The sequence below is a fragment of the Gymnoscopelus braueri genome (assembly GCF_963280865.1).
Source record: "Gymnoscopelus braueri genome assembly, chromosome: 3".
NCBI classification, from domain to species: domain Eukaryota; kingdom Metazoa; phylum Chordata; class Actinopteri; order Myctophiformes; family Myctophidae; genus Gymnoscopelus; species Gymnoscopelus braueri.
In genome coordinates this window covers 30,805,721-30,827,883 of record NC_137612.1, presented here as the reverse complement: position 1 = coordinate 30,827,883, position 22,163 = coordinate 30,805,721, and the positions used below count along the sequence as shown (strand labels likewise).

Below are 22,163 nucleotides of genomic sequence, written 5' to 3'. Positions count from 1 at the left end.
TAGATCATCACGGGCCTCCCGCCTTGGTCAAGCCCCGCCCCTCCACACTTGACAACTGAATGGAAATTTCCACCACACCACTTGTTCTACTTATTTCCCTGAGCGCCCAGTAGGAGAGAGGAGGATTTCATAGTTTCACGACAACCTGAACCAACTACACCAGTTAATAATAACTAACAACTTCGCTGCAAGACACATCTGTTTTAGGTGAGTAACTAACAAATGCTCGATTATTGTATTGAATAGATGATTGTGTTTTTCTTTCTGGACAGCATTTCTTTGTTGTAGCTCCGATGAATGGGTATGCCGGTTACCGACGCGTCTGCGTGCAATGTTTAGAATCAGATCTGTTTCTTTCTGATATTTTTTGTACACAAGCAGTGGTGGGGAAAGTACTCAAATGTTTTACTAAAGTACCACAATCTAGAAATACTCAGTTACACGTAAAAGTCCGGTATTTAACATTTACTTGAGTAAAAGAACAAAAGTATTTGCATCAAAATATACTTAAAGTACCAAAGGTAAGTACTGTGCAGTACTTAAGTAAATGTTCTTAGTTACTTTACACCACTGGTAACTATAACGTTAAATATTTTCATAGCGAATGATCAAACAAGTGAACACCGCTCTCCCAGATAATAGAAAGTGTGTGGGGGAGGGGCGATGGTTGTGGAACACATTTTGTGTAACATTTAATGTTTCATAACATTACTTAAAAATAGTTTGGTTTACATTTTACTGAAACCCCTAGTGGCCCCTTACAACCTCGCCCATTTCTTTTTGACAGGAGGTGTAATTTGAATGAATGACTGACTGCACATTTTTGGAGTAATGGTATGCGTGTCAGGACACGCCCACTGGGTGTCATGTTACTTGTGACTTCAAGCCGGTGTTGCCGGGTCTGCTTATTATAAGCGACTTTGGGCTTGTTTTTCTGTAAAGGTGCGTGTAAAAATTGGTGGTTGAGCTTGTTTCTAAAGTGTAGTTGCTTATTTAGTCTTGCTTCCACATTTTTTTAAATGTATTTAAACCAGTGGTTCGCAAATATTTTCATAAAAATGTTTTGTGCCACAGGGAGCATTTGTGTTAGAATGTTTCTTAAAATATTACACATTTTATTGCAAGAGCTTTTGGAAACAGCCGATCTACAACATCGCAACGAGCTTGTAGCTCGGCTATTTTCAAATAATAAAGTGCTCATGTGGCCTAGTTGCTTGTTTTCCTACACCTGGTTGCTTATTAGTTTAGTTAAGTTTTCTCACAAAACCTGGCAACACCTCTTCAAACCCCTGTGATCCTTTTTACTCTGTCTGTGTGTGTGTGTATACAACTAGATAAGCCAAATCCACTAATGTGTGCGTGGGATAAGCTTGGTGTGTAACCTGTCTCCTTGCATTAATGTTATCAGATCATGTCTGTCTGTGAACTCATACTATTATCCTTTATCCCCTTTTAGGATCCTGTTCATTGACTGACTCAAGTCTCACTCTCAAGTCCACTTGGAATCTACTACTTGGTTTTACATCTTCTATTGTACTGTACACTCCCTGAAAGTCAACATGTCTCAACAGCAGATCAGGTAAATATATACATTCCTCATTTACCATCATTTCCCCTCAGGGCTCAATACTAGTGTCTTTCCTGTTTTCCATTATTGTGGGGAAAGCTTTCGCTGAAAATAGCAGATCGACAAGCTCACAACGCGTCAGCGAAAGCTTTCCTCACAATACCGATGCTCGGTTTAAGTGGTTAATGTCATTGTAGGCAAAAACAAACTAAAATCTAAAATGGCAGATCTACAAGTGCACAACACCTCACATCGTTGTGAGCTTGTATGTCTGCTATTTTTAAGGGGGAACCTTAAGTTGTTGTGACATTGTTGTCTAATTTTAATGTATCTTTGTGGTATGTTTATGTTAATATTCTAATGCATTTGCTTTTCCCCTCACAGCCTGCCAGCCAAGCTCATCAATGGGGGTATTGCTGGTATTGTTGGGGTTACGTGTGTGTTCCCCATTGACCTGGTCAAGACCAGGTTACAGAACCAGAGAGCAGGGCAGCAGGTCTACAAAAACATGTGAGTTTTCTTCTGTAATGTTGTTTTGATTGCATATTTTATTAGACAGAAATGCTAACAGCACGAGTACTGTCGTACACTTGGTCTAAAAGGATTTACACAAAAAAGTCCTAGTGGACTTGTTTCCTTTGAGGTCCTATATATTAAATTCATCAACATAACATAAAAATAACACCAAATCAATATCATCATAAATATAAAAAAACACTATGTACAGAGTAGGGAAAGGGGGGGGGGGTGATCACCTTTCTAAGGGAGAAGTGCTAATTTCATTGGTATCCTCTGTAATGTTGTCATTATTGTTCAGTACTTGAGTTGTATGAGGCTCCTTTGTCTGGTTTGACACATGGTAATTTTGAAATCGGTGTCACCGTGACAAGTTCATGGTCTGGCAAACGCATGGTCTGGCAAACTATGTCAACTAGCCCATTTTGTGTACCATTCCTGACCAGTGAGTAGCCTAATCCTCTGGAATGTGCAGTGAGAGTGGAAATGTACCAACACATTAACCCTTTGAGCAGCCATCTTTATTCTGTAGCAGGAAAAGTAGGAAAGTTACTGGGCTGTGATATAGATTATTATTTTCATAGCTGGAGTTACACTTTTTATTGTGTTCTACACTTACACACAGGACATTTCCTGTGTGTGTGTTTGTTAAAATTCTCTTTTCCATTTTTCTTTTGTAAAGGGTGGACTGCCTCATCAAGACAGTTCGATCTGAAGGCTATTTTGGAATGTATAGAGGTAAGACCATAAAACATTTGACGCTATTGGCTGCCATAGAAATAATAATATTAATAATAATAATACATTAATAATGTTGTTAAGCAGGTTTCATGTTCCTATCCTATAATTGTCTATGATATTTTTTGGGGTACACAAATCAACTACATAGATTTGGAATTTAATGTTTCTATATTTCAGTGCATGGCTTGCTTATAATGATGTAGGTAAATGATGTAGGCAAGACGGTCTCATGCAAACTAGATTAGCAACTTTGTCCCCTAGAAGATTGTTTGAACTGTTAAATGTAGCATTTATGCAGTATGTAGAAATGGGGAATGCATTATCTGCTTAGTACTTTTAATGTAATAGAAAAACTATGTTTGAACTTAGCTTCTTACTAGGCGTGTTATGGGGGCCTTTAGCATGGGTCTCAGCTTTTGTGAGGAATGCGGTTTGTTTGCATCTGTGTTTTTCATATTACAGACTTGGGTCCCCCTGGGATATTGAAGGCTAGCCGATAAGGCGCTGCCACGCTGGAGGCAAAGCTTTAAAATGGTTCTTACTGCTCTTGCTCTATTTAAACCTAGGCACAGTTACTGTTTTTTGATTTCCTTATTTGTTCTGTATTTTGACTCCTTGACTAGATTAGCAAATTGTTTACTCTTTCACTCTGTTTTCGCTGTCCCTCCACTCTTATGTCCATAGTCTGTTATGAAATCATCATGTCTTGACCATAGATTGTGCCCCCACAGCTTGAATGCTCTTGCAGATGCACTGTATTATGTGTTGTGAAAATGGCACATGCTACAGTACATGGCTATGCTCTGATCCAAGTTTACTCCAAGTCTGAGTGGGCAGAATTTCTGGTCCTTTTTCAAGACATTTGGATTCAGCCAGTCCTTTTACTAACCTCTCAAATTCCTTTTCATGTAGTGCTCATGTCTAAATCTTTGTTCTTAACCATCATTAACTCACTTGACTGACCTGACTAGATTCCATATAGACAGATTTACATAATTCTCATAAAGTCCTCAAGTATCTAGTTGATAAGAAAACATAATTATGGTATTTTCTTTCCTAATGTCTGCATCCCCCCTTTTTTTGGAATGTTTCATAGTTTTTTCATTGACCTTGATACTTAATGCTTGTTTCTCACCCCTGTCATTGAAATAATTGATCTTGAAATTGATCCCCCTCCATTAATCCTCACGGTGTCTGATAATACTGAGCACTGCATTTGTTTTGTTATTGTATTTGATTATTCATCTATTGATTACATTCAAATGATGGGAGGATAATGATAATGTTTTCTGGAAATGTTGTGACATGTTGATAAGCTCGATTGTAAACGCATCACTTAGCTGTAATTATTTTCATTCTCAGGTGCTGCTGTAAATCTGACCCTGGTCACCCCCGAGAAGGCAATCAAGCTAGCGGCCAATGACTTTTTCCGCCAACACTTAAACAAAGATGGGTAAGCAATAGCATTAAGCAATACTATTTGTCCCTTGAAGATCACCATAATGCCTCAAAATGCCTTTGAGTTATCTAAGCTGTCTGTTTGCTTCCTCCAGGAAAGGGTTGACTGTGTTCAAAGAGATGCTGGCAGGTTGTGGTGCTGGCATGTGCCAAGTTGTCATTACGACACCCATGGAAATGCTCAAAATTCAGCTGCAGGATGCGGGCAGACTAGGTGAGCAAACAGGAACAATAGATCCTAGTATGTTTGACTTGCGTCTGTCTTACGATAGATCATCCTCTGTCCACCGTGTATTACATCATTAACGTGTAATACATCTCTACAGCGGCACAGCAGAGAAAGCCAGTTGCGATGTCTCCCACTAAGCTGGTGGCCACCAACACGATGCTCAGCCGATCTTACAACGTGGGCCCATCGGTCCCAGCTCCCCGGGCAGTGTCAGCAACTCAGATCGCCAGGGAGCTGCTTCAAACCAAGGGCATCCAGGGGCTCTACAAAGGTCTGGGAGCCACTATCATGAGGTATGCTCTCACTGATCATTGTCTTTCATGTAACAACTTTGATCCTAAAGGCGGTTACACACCGGCGAATATACGCAAAATTCGGACTCGTTCCGAATAATTAAAAGATGCTTTTTCGCTTCGCTTTTTCGCTCCATGTAAGCTTGACTTTATAAGGTTTTTTAAAAAAAACGTATTATTCGCATGAAAAAAATCGCCCCTGTGTGTAAGGACCTTAAGTCTTTGCGATTATGGAAAACAAAATTCTCATTGGTTTAAAAAACTTTCTAATATTTCTCTCTCATATAGAGATGTTCCCTTCTCGATGGTCTACTTCCCCCTGTTTGCCAACCTGAATCGACTGGGTAAACCCAGTCCAGAGGAGTCCTCACCCTTCTACTGGGCCTTCCTCTCTGGCTGTGGGGCTGGATCTATTGCTGCAATAGTTGTTAACCCTTGTGATGGTGCGTTTCAGCAGTGTATTCACATCAGCAATTTTGTGTCTATCTATTCTATGAAGAAGAATTATCATTCAGTTATTGTTGGATGTTACTATAATGTAGTTTCCTTCCCCCCCCAGTGGTGAAAACAAGATTGCAGTCTTTGAACAAAGCGGCCCATGAGGAGACCTACGATGGTGTTGTAGATTGTGTGAGGTAAGACAACAGAGAACCATCCTTACCCTGTAGATGCTGTTTTGATTTATTTGATAAATTCATGATACAATTCACCAAGCATAGTACAGTAGAGTTATCAGGATGGCACAAAAAGTCGGAAGACTTAATTCCATTGTGGCCATAAAACCAGTCATAAAACAGTGCACAAGAGACAAATAAATAAATAGAACTTTACATTTAAAGCACCCAATACCAGCCATACCAACAAGTTCCAATGCAGACCAACCAGAGGCCCCTGACTCTATTCTAACTTGCCCATCAGACAATTTTTACAACTGTTCAATGACTGGGCAAATTTAATTTCATGTGGGATTTTTTGTTCCACTCCTGCCCTGTGTATTGGAATGAGCTTCTACCTACCTTGTATTTTCTCTAGGTTTGGTGGTTTAAGATCAGCTACACTAGCCCTTGTGTTCACGCTGTGGTAGTCACCAACATTCTGGAAATAACCTTTTTGAAGTATTTTGGGCATTGGTCTTTTAAAAATGTTATAGACCATAATAAGTCTCAGTTGTTGTATTCTACATTCCACGAGGAGCCAATTTAGTGCTTGAAAATTGTTGTGTTATGTTGTTACAGTCATTGTAACGTCTCCCTTATGTGTGCCTCCCCACAGAAAGATCATGCGGAATGAGGGACCATCTGCCTTCATGAAAGGCGCAGGTTGCCGGGCGCTGGTCATCGCCCCACTGTTTGGCATCGCACAGGTCATGTACTTTGTTGGCGTTGGAGAATATATCCTGGACAATTCACCCCTGAGGGGGCTGTCGGCGTAAGCACTACAGTCAACCACGCACCTACAGTAGCTAGCTGGCTATGCACAGGACCTACTTCTGATTGAAGTATATCAGTTATTAACTGGCAGCTACCATCAGTACAGGACCATCTCTGTATCCACAAATTAAAATAAGAACAGACTGCTCTTATTTGTCAGATGACCTTCAGTGTTCAAAAAAGGAAGAAAAAAAAAACGTGGGTTTTTAAAGACTTCCTGTATGGTCTAATGACTGTGTTGCACTTCCATACCTTCTTTTTACTTACTCAATGTGCTGTGACCAATTTTGGCATTTGAAGCCATCAGCCTTATTGGACTAGGAATTGAGAGCTGCAGTGTTTTCTTTTTGATGCTTGGCAGTCCTTTTCTCTCTCTCTCCCTCTGTGAGGGAGTGGAGATGGGAATGACTTCAGCTAAGTGACAAGATGTTACAAAATAATATTATACATATTTATATATTTAGTTTTTCATGTTTTTTGAATATGTAAAATACACTTTTGCATGGTTGGATACATTAGTGTGAATTTAATTGCAACCGCAAGCCTTTGATTGACAGTACTTACAGTTTGGAGAAAAAATAGGGCCTAACTTGCATGCAGAAGACTGTTCTCTTTTTATTTCAATAAGAAATGTGACGGACACTCCCACCTGTCAGGGACCACATGGTTCACGAAACCATGACAACCTGTTCTGTACTTGATCTTGACCCTGCAGTAGTTTATGAACTATCAACAGCGTTGAGTTTTCTTTTATTGTACCAATACTTGAGCTGTATTTATGCACCGTATGATACTTGTGTGCGTGTGTGTTTGTCCTCTTGACTTTACAGCTTAGTTTGAGTTGAGAGGGTAAAAATAAAACTTGAAGCATACTTTCCACTGTTTGGTAGCACGTAGACGCTGACTCTGAAGTCAACTCTGAAGTCAATCATCTTTCTGGTGTATGCCTTAACTGAGAGTTGCATTGCAAAAACAAACCTCATGGCCAAAAGAAGCACTCGCCAATACATAGTGCATGTTGAACTGTTACCATATTTTCTATGTATATTCTGTCTCTTGTTTTTGTACGCAAATATATTAAACTTTTACTATGTGCCGAACCTGTGTTAATGAGGTCATTATATCCAGATCAATTTTACAACCTATTCTAATATCTTATTAGAACATGTAAGGATAGCCCAATGAATAAAAAGGTTAAATATATAGTTTAGCAGATGTGTTCAAATAATGTATTTGTTATTTCAAAGCTGACTTTGGGCTCTGCTCTGGGGGCCAGGGCTCTTGAGTTCTGGGAACCCAGAAATTATTTTATAGTGAAAATGGTTGTGTAGATCGGCTATTTTCTTATTTAAGAAAACCAATTAAAATAGCCAATCTACAAGCTCACAATGCCTTGCTTTGAAATCTATTTTCACTACTTTTATGCAACTTGTATGATGAAGTAGAGTCTTAATTTACAACAAAACAAAACGTTTTTTGATGCAAGGTTTCTGCCTGACAATATCGTTTTTGTTTTTTTTACATATCTCTTCCTTCAGGGGTGGTTCTGGTTAAAATGGAAACGTAAACATAAAATACATCACAGAACTTCCTGGGTTCTGGAAGGGTTTTAGGTTATGGAATATTCTGGGTTAACTCTTCATAGTTGAAAAGAGCCTTTAGGGTCAAAAAGGAACTCAAGAGTACTTTGTGTATTATAACCCATCATGTTATGTACAGTAAGAGCCTGAATGGTAGAGCCCTTGCCATGTAACTGATAAGTGCACATTGTTGTAATACTTTCAAATCTAACTTGGTTCAACTTGGAATTTAACACCTTCCTTTCTGTCAGCATAACTCGTGCAAAATGCTGATAATGCATGTAGCCTACTGAAGAAGCCCACCCTACCTCCTTACATTCACTTGGAAAGAAAAGCAAACTTTGAGACTGGTGAAACTAATAAAACAGACAGTTTTATGCACAACTACACAAGAGATGTTTTGTAAGGAACCAATATTTATTTTGTTTTATTTCTGTTTACAGTATGTTATGAGCCTACATCAACTACATTATGCTACAATTCACATCTTATTGGCACACCAACAAAAAATGTACATCCACAACAATTCACACAAAATGCAAACTAGATAGATCACTGTTATTGTTCACATAAGCACCAGAAGAGCTTGAGTAGGACATCTCAAAAGTTCATTAACATTTAGACCAGTTTGGACATTTACAGAATGGCAGTTTGTCATCAGACTTCCACTTACCCTTTGGGAAGATAACATCAAGCTTGTGCTTTTAAGGTGAAATACTTCTAGAACGGCCAGGCAGGCAAGCACAGCAGATATATACACGCAGTGGTTTTCAAACTTTTTGTGCCCAAGGCACACCAATGGGCAACTCAAAATCTCAAGGCACACCTGTATTTGTAGTGAAAATAGACGATCTAGAAGTTCACAACGCGTCACATCGATGCATTGTGAGCTTGTTGATCTGTTATTTTTGCTATTTCGGAAAATTTTTGAAAAATATAACATTTTTATTTTAAATGTTGACAAAATAGGGATCCCAGGTTGAAAGCATTTCAAATATATATATATATTTTAGGATATAAAATGTGCCTCTGTATTGGGAAATGAATGCATACAAAGTACTGATATAGTAAATACAAACATTATACAAATAATAGTTGTATACTGTATATTGTAATAATAATGTGTGGTTGTCACAAAATCCCAAGGCACACCTGGACTTGTCTCACGGCACACCAGTTTGCCTCAGCACACACCGTTTGGGAACCACTGTATTACTGTACCCAGTACCTGAAGGCTTGTCTATGTGTGGCTTTAAACTCTGTGGTGGAATAACAGGTATGATGCACATCTGCATAGTAGACACAAAATGAACTTCATGCTGCAAAAGGTAGTGATAATCCTCAAAACATTTAAGCATACAACTCAATGATCGGCGTTAGGCCTATAAATTACACAAAAAGGGCTATAAAATATATCAAATAAATAATGTTAATTAATGGCAGATACCTCAAGTGTCCGTATTTACAGCAATACTCATCAGACATTCTTGCGTCAAAGAAGGCTTTATGTGCCAGCGACAGTATGGTAACCAATGGAGAACACTGGCAGAGTAACAAGATGCTGCGAAAACCAAAGGATGTTACAGAGTAGTGCCAAATGCTGAACGTATGCTATGGACATGAACATGGAAAGTAACTTGTGTTTCAGTGCTGGTATAGTTTGAGAGACTGTATAACATTAGTGGTCCGTTATTTTGTGCTGAATTTGGTCCTCGATGCTAGGATGGTTGGGGAAGTCCAGTTGATGGGGGTTGGGGACAAGTTGACATAAGTTTTGCCATTGTCAGGGAAGCAGACATTGTCTCAATTCTAAGTCCAGGCTCTAGACTCATGTATTCAGTGCTGCCTACAACCAACATTAACTCCCATCCTAACAGCCATTCTCTTCCCTTTGGACTTCTGACTTAAATTTTAACATATTTTGATTACAAAAAAAAGAAAACCCTGATACTTTTGGCTTTGTGAAACTCAGTAAACCTCTCCACCAAATTGCCCTGGACTTAAAATTATATAAAAATGGTCCTTGGTCCAGTACATCCCTGCACAAAAGGCTGGCTGGTAGGATGGGAGGTGCGCCACAACTCACTGTCTATATAACCTCTCTGCTGTTTCTGATTGCACAACAGAGGACCATACTGAAGATCATCCCTATAATCTGAGGAGAGAAAGACAAACAGAGGGTTCAGGATTCAGCTAATCCTGTTCAGAAAAATTGTGGAATTTCATGCAAGGGTGTGTGCAACTAATGCACAGTTAAAAAAGCATCTTACATAGCATTACATTTAGCGAATATCAAAATTAATTAAAACTAAAGTATTAGGACCTATGACAGAACATTTTACAAAAGTCCTCACCATTACTCCTGCGGTACCAATTCCAACATATCCAATGATGTACAGCTTCTCGTTGAAAAAGTCTGTTATTGCAGTCAGGCAGTCCTGTGTACAACATTCATTATTTACACTTGTTTTTACAGGTATTATAACATCTCATTGTCTATAATCATCCTTATATTTTACATCCAACTAATCAATTTCAGATTCTGATCAAATTTAGGATTGAGTTTTAAATCCTTCTCTTGACCCATCCTGCAGTATATCAGTGAATTACTGATCCCATGCAAACCAGTTAGTCCCTGTTTCAAAAAGTGCTGTATAAATAAAACTGTCATTACTTAGACCTACAATGGACTTTTATGGCACAGTGCTGCAATGGTGTGGTTTTAATAATGGTGCAATACTGCCACTGTGTGGCAGAACTGTGTTACAGCAAGGATGAGAGCTCTACCTTGGCTTGCTCTTCACCTTCAGGAGTCGGACAAAGAGTAGAATCCGGTGTGGAGCCCCCACAGCAATTCAGCTATATGCATAAATAAACAAGAAATACAAGTTTAATATTTCTAGTGACAACAACTGACATATCAAGGACAAAAACACCATACATGAGTACAATCTGTATTTTGCTTACAACAGTGTGGTACATGGATGCTATCGCGGTACTGTTGGAATCGGCGGTGTCAGAAATTGAGCTGCTGTAAAACTTCTGGACTTCCTCTACAATCTGAGACAGATGACAGGACAATCGGTCAACGATAACATTGTGAATTGAGTCATTACTCTATGTCAATTTGATTCAGAAAACAACTACTTTAGTACCTGATCCTTGTTTAGGAATCCAAAGACGCCCGCTGCAATCTCTGCACCAAAAATGATCACGAGGCAGGCAAAGAACTGAAAAGGACAGGAGAAAGATGACACTGTGTAACTGGAACTGGAACTGGTGTTAGTACCAATGTTGCAGCAGTCATTCAGATTGACTGCAATGGCTCAAGGTGTTTTCAAGGTGTTTTCAAGGTGTGATCTCTCTTACCCCTTGCCCCCAGCCCCCCCCCCCCCCTCATTTTCTTCCCTTTCTTTTTTTTCTCTATGGAAATAACTAAACGATAGAACTTCCACGAAAACAAATTTTACCACTTTTTTACTTCTGTAAACCTGTGATGTGACAATAAAGCAGATTTTGGAGATGTCTGCAAGGTATGATGGCCTTACACCAACTCCTGAGCAGAGCATGTTTGTTTTTCCCTGGATTAGTGGCATCCACTATTATATCCTGACCTAATATCAGCGGCAGCAGCACTGCACTGCCCCCTGTATCTGTCTAGACTATAACCTGCCCTGTACTGTCTAGATCTTTAGTTTATTAGTATTTTGTTTCATGTTATGTTATCTTAGTTTACTTACTTAATTATTTATTTGCAGCACTTTTCCCCTCTATTGACATTTTCCTCATTGTTGAAGATTTTTGTTAATTTGAGTTTGTATATATTCTTTTTAAATCTTAAAATTCAATAAACATATCCTAAAACAAGGAAACCTAAAGTGTGCATAGTTCAGGTGCAGTACCCTCTGGTTCACACATTTGCAGACAGAGTGACATACTGTGCAGTACATAGAAAGAATACAGACATTATCATTAGTTTCATTCGTTCACTTTTTGTACACTGCAACCCACCGATGCAAGAAGACACTGAGACTCGCGTACAGCCCCGAAGCAACCAAAAAACCCAACCAGCATCATGAGCCCACCTGCACCGATGAGGATGTAGACAGCTAGAGGAGAAGGAGAATGGAGACAATTAAAAACACTTAATGGCAATATAGCATCCAGGAAGAACAATATATTATGACTAGAGCCTGAGCCCTGCCAATCCCGATTTTGGAAAGTCCTAAGCCACCGATTACCAACGTTTTGCCCAATCTTCTGTCAAAAAATGCAAAATATTCAGAAAAACTTCAGATTTGAAACTAAGTAAACTTAGAAGTTTCTATTTGAGAACATTTTAACTTAAACAGAAAAAACTTTATAACCACTTTATTTGTTTACATTTCTCCTATAGCCTAATGACATGCCGAAAATAGGGATGCCCGGTTGAAAGTGGTTAAAAATGTGGGAGACATCGGCTGCACAAGCTGATGTCGTCAAAAAAGTCAAATAATAGCCGTTATATTGGCCAAACTGATATGTCGGTCTGGCTCTAATTATGACCACAAATTCTAACCCTCTGTAATTTGCATATGGCCTCAGGAAGTGCTGCTTCATAGTAATAGAGAGGAATATTATGAGCTGTGAACACCTGCCTGCCATTCAGACACACGCCTGAGGGTGGCAGAACGTTATCATGAAGGGCTTGTTGTTCTGTAGTCTACATAAACAGTAAAGTGTAGGAGGAAAGTCTCTTTTTGTTGCTGGCTGAGAATTAACTGGCATGCATCAAGATGAAAGAGATGTGAAAACAAAGAAACAGACTGTCATAACTTCAAAAGAAATAGTCCTAGTCTCTTTTTCTCATGGCTCCATTGTTCACTGTAAAAAAGGAGTTCCATCATAGTGACTGCTCTGGACATATCCTGAATAGCATGGAATTCAATTCTCTACAGGAATAATAATACAATCTGGTTTGGGACAGGTTGTATGGTGTGGTGCTTGTGATGTTTGCTTTACATGCAAAAGGAGGTGGGTTCAAGCCCCAGGGGAACCATTGATTTTAGAGTGGCAGTACAGCTTTAACCCCACAGCTTCCTGCTGCTGGTGCCTGCTGGAAATGGCTGATGATATGATATGGTACCTCTAGGAATCTAGCCCACATATGTCTGACGCAGCGGTGGAAGTACCGAAAATGCTCTTTGGTGTATGATGAAGTATTTCGCAATTGTTCTTTCAAAGGAAATGCATTTGATCGCCACGGCTGTTTTTTTTTTCTATCACTGCTTATCCTCTATGAAAGATAACACAAACCTTTCCAGTGTTCTGTTAAACATTTATGTGTACATCATTTTCCTCAAACTAGTACTAAGCCAAACCAGAAAGTCAGCACCCCGGTTGTCTAGAGCCCGTGGGCAATGACACCCCTAATAGGGAGCCAGACAGGTGAGCTAACAGCAGGTCCGATGAAGACTACCAGCACTGCTGGGGTCTCATCTGTTGCAACAAGATTTTCACTGCAGGCTGAGAGCCGCGATGGCGTCACCTCCCCTGTGCAACTCCCTTGCTCCCGTCCCTCGCTACCAACCCCCTTGCACTGTAACTGTACACCAGGGCAGTCTCTAAGGTCCATGTTAAGGGCCTAATTAGTTTTGCGGGCAGGAACTGCAGCAGCAATTTAATTAATCCACATGGGGAGAGATGCTCGCTGTTGTTTTCTTGCTACGAACAAAAGGGGAGATAAGGAAGAAGTGTCCCACGCAGAGCAGACAACTGGAGGGAAGTGGAAGTTATAGAGACATGATGCCTCAAAGCAGATCATCTGGTTCAGCAATGGAAACCATCACAGGGGGAAAGACAGGTTCTATAAACAAGAATTATACTTTAAGCCAGTCTTGGCCTGTGAAGGTTTCCACCACTTAAGCTCTGGCTTAATATGCACCATATTAACTGCAGCCATCCTTTTCCCATTTGAAACTACTGCTATCTTGGTTAAGGGTATCAGTTGCACAGTTGGCAATGCAAATCAATGAGCATTGAGTGTGCAAATGGGCCTCACATAGACCACACACACACACACACACACACACACACACACACACACACACACACACACACACACACACACACACACACACACACACACACACACACACACACACACACACACACACACACACACACACACACACACACAATTGTATGCACATACAATGGTTTTGACTCAGCTCATTTTACCCACAGCACAATGCAGTCAAAAGTGGTGACAGAATGGAAAGTGAATCACCCGCAGGGAATGCAGCTACCTTTCCCTGCTATGGTATCACCATGTTTAATCTTGCAAGGTCTCCTTGCCACAGTGCATATAGGCAGCCATGCTCCGCCATTCTGTTCCTGGAGCCATGATAATATTTATGTGGTTGCTAAGGCTCCCCCGGAAGATGACACAACACTCTGATCAATCTCCAATGTGATATTGTTATATTGCTGCAGAATATTACCACTTATCGTACTTAAAAAATGTAATCCATTACAGATTACTTACTTATAACAGTAGACAGTATAATGCAATTCAGGCCTCAAATGTGTACTTTTGGATTACTGCCTTCATAATCAGTCGAATGTTATTTTACATTATACATAACAGATGAGGTACTGTGATAGTTTGAGAAGATGGGTGGACATTGTGACTGAGGCATGTAAACTTAAATCAAGCTAAGCATAATATTATCATACACAGTCAAATCCGGTGGATTAATTTGACTGTGAAAGTGTAAAAATTGACCCAGGTCCATTTTTCTTTTTCAAAGTTAGATTAATACTTCATAATTTACTGTGTACCAACAATACATGCAACATACTGCTTGCATAATCCCTAAAATGATGACAATACAAACTATAAACAACTAGAAAAAGTGCTCCTCGGAGCACAGGTCTCCGCCAGGTCAGGTAGGTTATTGTGGGCCAGCAATGTTCGGAATTAGGATGGAATATGAAAAATCTAATGGATCCGACTTGATCACTTGACTATAGAGATAATGTGTCCCGATTTGCGTGATGATTGGACAAAATATGTAGGAGTACTGTAAAAAAAAAATTTTAGCAAAAATCGGCCTCCTGGTGGCGGGCCCAACACATCCTGGGAGTGTGTGTGCACAGTTTCGCTGCGACCAAGCCAACGGTGCCGGTGATGAGCTGTCCACAGACGGACACACGGACGGACACACGGACAGGGTGCAAAATATAGTCTCGGCAATGCCATTCGGCCTGGCGGAGACAACAATGCTTGGGAATCAATCAATCCAGCATTTTTGTCTCATGTCTTTACTTTGGATTTACTATTTATTTACTTCATATGTAAAGGGAACAAAGGAGTATCTGTTACCATATTCATTACTATGCATGATGAGGCAATGTTTTTTGTTTTGTTTTGAACTGACTGTCATAGACTACTAGAGCATGGCAAGGAGAGGTCCTTCACCTGCCCCACCCAGTGAAGTGTCTTTCCCCCGAGGCCAGCAGGCAGTTCAGAGAAAACATGGCAGACAGCTGATGAAGTGAAGTCACCATTTTAGGTCATGTTCTAAATGGGAGTAACAAGGCCACATTCTAGTCATCTAGGCCCACACTCTCTCACTGAGAGGGGGAGAGAGAGAGAGAGAGAGAGAGAGAGAGAGAGAGAGAGAGAGAGAGAGAGAGAGAGAGAGAGAGAGAGAGAGAGAGAGAGAGAGAGAGAGAGAGAGAGAGATGGTGGGTGGGAGAGAGAGAAGACCCTATTGTATGGAATACTACAAAACGACCGCACAGTAAATGGTCTCTCGTAACACAAGACCTTGCCTGGTCTGAGGTCTGCTGTGAAAGACCCCTTGTGGAAGAAGAGATCAGCAAATTGTCTACTTGTGTTTCACTGTGGGTGTCACTCCTTATTCAGAATCAATCAAAAGCCACAGCTGTACTAAGTGGTGCGTGAACCCATAACCTTTTGAGTCTAGAGACAGAAGGGTTCATAAATTGACAAAAAGTTCCTTTTAACCTGTCTAATATTTAAAGGGGGACATCCATCAACTTAATAATTCATGTATGTTATTCCTATCGTAGAAAGGTCTAAAAATGTTGTAAACATGGGCAGTTCTCTCCCAAATCAAGATACAAGAAAGTTCACTCAAAATTGCTTTATACTGCAGTTAGTTCTGACCTTGCACTGTGAATTGTAATGGTGGCCGTGTTCTCAGTGCTATATCGGGAGATATTGCCACTCATAGAATGCCTCTCAGGCAATCACAAAGTGAGGTCGGAACTCAGCTGTCAGTTACTGTTAGTAACTCCATAGTTTTAGTTTTCTTCTCTTTCTAATCATAAATATGAATAATGAAACTATGGTATAATTGAAATAATACACTTGAGGGTATAGTGATATTGGCACTGGTGTGCTGGTCAGTGGTCAATAGACCATATTCACATGGCGGCCATGTTTCTATGAAGTCAATGAAAGTAGCCACCCTGGGTGGCGGCACTTTCAATGTTAAATTCCAATATGGCCGCCATGTGAATATGGTCTATGGCTGCAGCACACCATTGCCAATATCTCACAGTATAGCACAATCTCGGGACTATTATTGCTTAAATGTCATCATGCATATAGTCTGAAACTGTATAGTCATTCAACATTTGTATTATCTGAAACTGCATGGCTGCATAAGATTTGTGTTAAGACTTTATTCAGAACCAAAATACACACCACAATAGATAGAATTAATTAACATGTAAATATTTATATTATTGTATATAATGAGCAAGGTGAGTGTTTTGTGTAAATCTGATCGCATGTACAGTAAAGGCCGGCCTCTCACATACCTATAAAGAAGGTCTCAGGAGCACCATCGCCTGTCAGGAGTTGGGCAGTGTCTGGGTCGAACCTCAGCCATAGTCCTACAGCTAGCACCAAAGAGCCCGACAACTGGGAACATAAAAGAACAGACTTACCAGTCACTAATTACGCAATGATGCACATATTGTAAGACACATTTACAAATTAGAAAACGGTCACATATGACATTTTTGACCTCTTATTTGTCATATAGTATGAGGTGTTTTTTTTGTAATGCAGAACCATTGGTGACATTTGTAGGTGAGAAAATGTGAGAAACAAACTGGCAGGTGTGATGTGCCTGATGAGTCTCACCTCATCACAACACCACAGCACGTGGCCCACTGAACATCATTAGTCCCTGGGCAAACTTCACCAAAAATAAACCCATCGATTGAAACCCAGTCATATAAAATGGCGTCGCCCTGAGTCAGTTAATCCATCTGTCCTCCATAAAGGCTAAAAAATTGCATACCTCCTTGCAGCAATAACCCCATAACCAAAGTAAATCGTGGTGAAATCCACAATTCTCAAAGGATGACAGTTGATAATTAAAAGAATAATCTCCTTCAAATGCTACTGCATGTGAAAATGCATGTCTGTTAAAGTTCCATTTTTTATCCACCATCTATATGTGAACAAACATTTATGGGTTGAAAGACATTTTGAAATTCATGATAAGTCTGTCAACTAGTATCTCTTGTAGTAATATACAGGCAGCAGCACCAAGCTGGAGCAGCACTCACACCTGGAGGTGGCATCATTTCAAGGCTTAGGCCTAGAAAGCTAAGCTTTCTGGGCGGACGAGAGGAACATTGGATTCTAATATTATGGGAATAAAACTGAATTCAAGGATCGTAATAATGAACTGTCTGCAACCAAACTAGAATTACTTTATTCCACTATTATATCCTGGCCTGTTTATACTTGTTGCATATACTTTCCAACATGACCATGCACTGATTGCACTGTGCACATTATCTGGAATTTGTTTGACTTGGTGCAGCAGCTAGAATACAAAAGTGGTAGTAGTCGCTAATATAGGAGTATCATTCCCAATCACAATTACCATCACCATTAGCAACAGTGCCCCATCTCCCATGGTGTATTTCAGCCACAGGCTGTGCCAGCCTCACAGGACTTGGGTGATGTAACTCACATTGGCTGGCATCGGCTGTCTACTGGCACTATACCCCAAAATGACACTGTACTGTACGCCCCTTTTGGCTTGGCTGACAACGACACTGCTTTTAGTCCCAAACCTCTGCAGACAAAGAGTCCATTCTCTGATTGTGTGACACCACTTTAGGAACAAATGATTGGTTTACAGGGACATAGATCACTGGAAGCAGAAACTTAAACCAATGAGGCCATATTAATTGGATGTGAAAGATACATATCCAACAATGAAGTCAGTGACTTGGGTCAGTAATGCCATCTTTCATAAACTACTATAGTACTACAGTGTTATACTACATTCACAAATAAGCTGGGCACAAAAGTGACAGATCTAGTATTGTATGATGTTGTTTAGTTGATACATCACATCCACACAGAATTAAATAAAAATAGAAACATGACTCTGGAATAGAAAGGCTTTGTATATATATATACAACTGTAATATCTAGTAGCCTAATGACCATCAACTGAAATATTCTAATGAATTCAAATTCTGTACGTCTGTATGATCTGATTGTCTGCGTAATTTACAAATTATTTTCCCTGCACTATTACAAGGTCAGAACTTTAGGTGGGACCTGTTGTTTTTAGTTATGCTACAAATGATCCTTAAAAATGGGACACAAGGCAACCCACATGGGCAGTGACAGTGTTGAGATAATACAACATCTTGTGGTAACAAACACCCCTCAGTGATATGCCCACAACAGATTAACCCCAGTGTAAACCAAACACATTCCCAGACGTGGACCAGGAAAGTCACATCACAATGCTAAACGAAGAGAGGGGAATCGGGACAGTGTATGGCTTTCATAGCTATGCTGGAAATGTAACAACAAACTGCAGTTCTGCTATGTATGTGCTGCATTATGACTGTATGACCACTAAAAGTAACTGTAGGCTATAAATTGATATTGTGGAATTTTGCTTGCTTATATAAATCTAGCCTACACATATACAGTACTACTAGCCTACTTAGTTGTAAAACTGTCCTCATCTGTAAACACATTGCGGTCTATGACTTGACTTAACAGGCTATATTAGCCTACATTAAATGAGATAGGCCTATTACCACCAGATCTACGAAGTGGAAAACATTCAGCAAGCATCTCCCTCTTGTTAAATGGAAAGAGACAGGGAGGGATATGGTGGAGAGAGAGAGAGAGAGAGAGAGAGAGAGAGAGAGAGAGAGAGAGAGAGAGAGAGAGAGAGAGAGAGAGAGAGAGAGAGAGAGTGGGAGAAAGAGAGAGAAAGAAAGAGAGAGATGGGGGGGACTGCACGCCCACAGGATCAGCACCCACTCAAGGGCTGTCGGGGGGATATTGGAATAAACACTATCATTCAAGCCATACTGTAACAATATTTTAGTATTATTGCGCATGCAATGTTATTATAAGTAGACTATATAACAAGTGTTTGTTATATAAGTGAATGAAAGGGAATGTGTTCTAATTGCCTAGTAACAGCCTACACACTACAGTGTCCAGTCTGATTTCACACACACACACACACACACACACACACACACACACACACACACACACACACGCGGCTAAAATGGAGATAAACGATTAAACACCGGCACACGCGGTGATACATTTCTGCGGCTGAGAAAGAACAAAGGTTACAATTAATTCAACGAACAAAGAAGTCTCTGAACCAATGAATGCAACATTGTTTCATGCAGATCAATCATCAACCATTTATTTCGGAAGCGCGGTCTCTTACCCAAAATATGAAGTTGAAAGCGAATAGGAGATATTTCACGCATTTCATGGCACCCTGCACTTTGCTCATGATGCCAGATGATGATGGTATCCTTAAGTGACTTGAGTCTGCCGCCAGTCTCTCTCTCTCTCTCTCTCTCTCTCTCTCTCTCTCTCTCTCTCTCTCTCTCTCTCTCTCTCTCTCTCTCTCTCTGCCTCTGTCTCTCGACCTGGATCTCTAGATGTGCGACTCTTCCAGCTGGACATAAACCATAAACCATGCAGCGATCGTTCAGATCTGCACCGATCAGATCTGCACCAGCACCACTAGCCTACTCCACACATGAAAACATTGGACTGTACCGGGGCGCGCTTTCTTGGCCCGCCCATTTCTGTGCAGGCCGGGCACGCTGTTATAGTAGCGCTCAACTTAGCCAATAGCCATGGATCACACGACTGTTGTCTGTCACGACCGTCATGGATGAACTTTAACCTGGTGTTTGCACTTTCTCCCTTTTTGGTCCGTACATCTATAAACGTTCACATTTCAAATATAAAGTGCTTACCCCAATGGCCACGGATGTTACAATTGTGTACGGGCCTTCAGAAGTACCCGTATCTTCCGTATTGTTCAATAAAAAGCATTTTAATCCGATCGTTTTCTTATAGAATTATAAAATATCAGAGTGCAATACACCTCCCAACCAATAGGGTCGCGCAGTTGAAAGAAAATGGACAAAATACGGAGAAAATGGCCACCAATCGGATTAAAATGTTTTTTTATTGAACAATACGGAAAATACGGGTACTTCTGTGGGCCCGTACATAAGCTTAGCCATGGGCGAATCACTTTACATTTTACGTTTATGTAGATGTACGGGCTAAAAAGGGGGAAAGTGCAAACACCAAATTGAAGTTAATCCATGACTTTTTTTGTGACTTTCAGAAGCCCTTTAATATTTGAATGCTCATTTCATGCCTATAGTCTAATAATCCGATGAACATCATATGAATTTGCTTAATTATTTATTTGAAATATATTTTTGTATTTTATATTAAAGGACATAGATGTTGAATGTTATTGCAATAGATTTGTAAATATTATGATAAGAGATACATTTGAGGCAACTATGGCGTTTGTGTCCAAAACGAACTCTGTTTTGTATACAAATTACACAATGCAAAACATATATCACATCAAAATGGATAACATACAGCAGTTCTAAGACAAGACAAGAAAATAAGAACATTTACAACATTGTTAATTTGTCATGCTAAATAGACAATAAAACAAACTGAATATAACAACACTCAATACTACCGGGTATTATCTTTGATTGATGTAGGCTACTTTATTTAGTAAGACATGAGAATAACAGTACATGGAAGTACAAATTCACAATACAAGGTCTACTAAACTGGAAGACTCATTAAGCACCGAGCTTGTTTAAGATGAGATCATTATCTTAACAATAAAGTGGAAATATTATGTGTAATCAGTAAATAAGAAGCACTCTGCAGTCTGGCATGGTCAAATCATTTGAAAATAAAAAATACATGATGTGCAGAGTCAAGGCATCACTTGTTCTCACATTGGAAGAACTGAGCTCTGTCTCATTTGAACCTTCTTTTAGTATGGTAGCTAACTCAGCTTTGTTGGTATAGGTCTGAGCATTGCATCAGTTGCGGCAAGTGACAGGGGGACTGCACACAGTTCCATTTGTAGAAGCTCATCCATTTTGACCTCTCTGCCACTCTCCATGAGACAATGATGCTACAAAGGGGATATAAGGGGTTAAAGATTAATACTGGATAGGCTGTCTGCTAGCTTTGGCCCCCTGACTAATGATTGTTTGTTCAGTCACAGGGGTCTCCCCATCTCTCCAGCTCTTTAATAAACTGAAAATGCATTCTCAGGTATAGGTGACAAATTGTCAGCCAATCAGGAGGGAGTACCCATTTATCAGCTTCATTTTGATAATGTTCCAGTTCCAATTCTCATTTATGTGTGTCATCACTTCCAATTACACTTGTTTAATCTGTATCCTGACTGAGTTCTCTATCCTGATTGGATAAAATTGGTATCCCGACCTGAAAATGCATTTTCTGTTTAATAAAGAGCTGGAGAGACATGGAGACTCCTGTTACTGAACAAACACTCTACAGCAATGAGTACTATCAGAATATAGAGCTATTTAACACTTATTTTAACCAAATCACTTACCTTACCTTTAAAACAATGTTGAATAAAGTTCCTTAAAGGAGCACTTCAACTATTTTCAACCATATCTTCATATAATTGGTCATCGGCTCACTAATGCTCATTGGGCATATAAGACGGCACAATTTCCATCAACTCACTCATGTCATTCAGAAATGTGCCTACCAATGACATCATCAATGGGGATTCCATTTCCTAATACACCAGACCAAAGTGCGTCACCGCCTGACGCACATGACAATTTTACATCCGCATTCCATTCTTACAATGGGAGTGTCGGTGGTGTCGTCACTCTCTCGTCTATACCAGACTGACGCTGACCAGACCAAAGTGCACTGCCTACAATTGTAGGCAGTGCACGTAGATCTGCTATTTTGTATAGATTAATCCTAAT

At 40.0% G+C, this 22,163-nt stretch overlaps 2 protein-coding genes across 2 annotated transcripts; one reads left to right on the top strand and one right to left on the bottom strand.

The window, feature by feature from the left end:
* Positions 1-93: 93 nt before the first annotated feature.
* Positions 94-7,329, top strand: slc25a55a (solute carrier family 25 member 55a). Its single transcript, XM_080424120.1, has 10 exons — positions 94-207; positions 1,457-1,579; positions 1,952-2,077; positions 2,766-2,821; positions 4,187-4,277; positions 4,378-4,496; positions 4,609-4,804; positions 5,093-5,247; positions 5,364-5,439; positions 6,077-7,329. Exons 2-10 carry the CDS (start codon positions 1,560-1,562, stop codon positions 6,234-6,236), a joined length of 999 nt encoding a protein of 332 aa, XP_080280246.1. The 5' UTR covers positions 94-207; positions 1,457-1,559; the 3' UTR covers positions 6,237-7,329.
* An 889-nt stretch (positions 7,330-8,218) lies between these two features.
* On the bottom strand, positions 8,219-19,891 carry LOC308082151 (CD9 antigen-like). Its single transcript, XM_080423814.1, has 8 exons — positions 19,571-19,891; positions 16,650-16,752; positions 11,826-11,923; positions 10,970-11,044; positions 10,782-10,874; positions 10,602-10,673; positions 10,169-10,252; positions 8,219-9,969 (listed from the first exon to the last, which is right to left on the bottom strand). Exons 1-8 carry the CDS (start codon positions 19,637-19,639, stop codon positions 9,904-9,906), a joined length of 660 nt encoding a protein of 219 aa, XP_080279940.1. The 5' UTR covers positions 19,640-19,891; the 3' UTR covers positions 8,219-9,903.
* Positions 19,892-22,163: the final 2,272 nt, after the last annotated feature.

Coding starts and splice junctions, on each gene's coding strand:
- slc25a55a (XM_080424120.1), top strand. CDS start 1,560: ATGTCTCAACAGCAGATCAG. Junction 1,580..1,951: donor ATGTCTCAACAGCAGATCAG/GTAAATATATAC, acceptor TTCCCCTCACAG/CCTGCCAGCCAAGCTCATCA. Junction 2,822..4,186: donor CTATTTTGGAATGTATAGAG/GTAAGACCATAA, acceptor TTTCATTCTCAG/GTGCTGCTGTAAATCTGACC.
- LOC308082151 (XM_080423814.1), bottom strand. CDS start 19,639: ATGAGCAAAGTGCAGGGTGCCATGAAATGCGTGAAATATCTCCTATTC. Junction 16,753..19,570: donor CTTTCAACTTCATATTTTGG/GTAAGAGACCGC, acceptor TTATGTTCCCAG/TTGTCGGGCTCTTTGGTGCT. Junction 10,875..10,969: donor GATTCCTAAACAAGGATCAG/GTACTAAAGTAG, acceptor CATCTGTCTCAG/ATTGTAGAGGAAGTCCAGAA.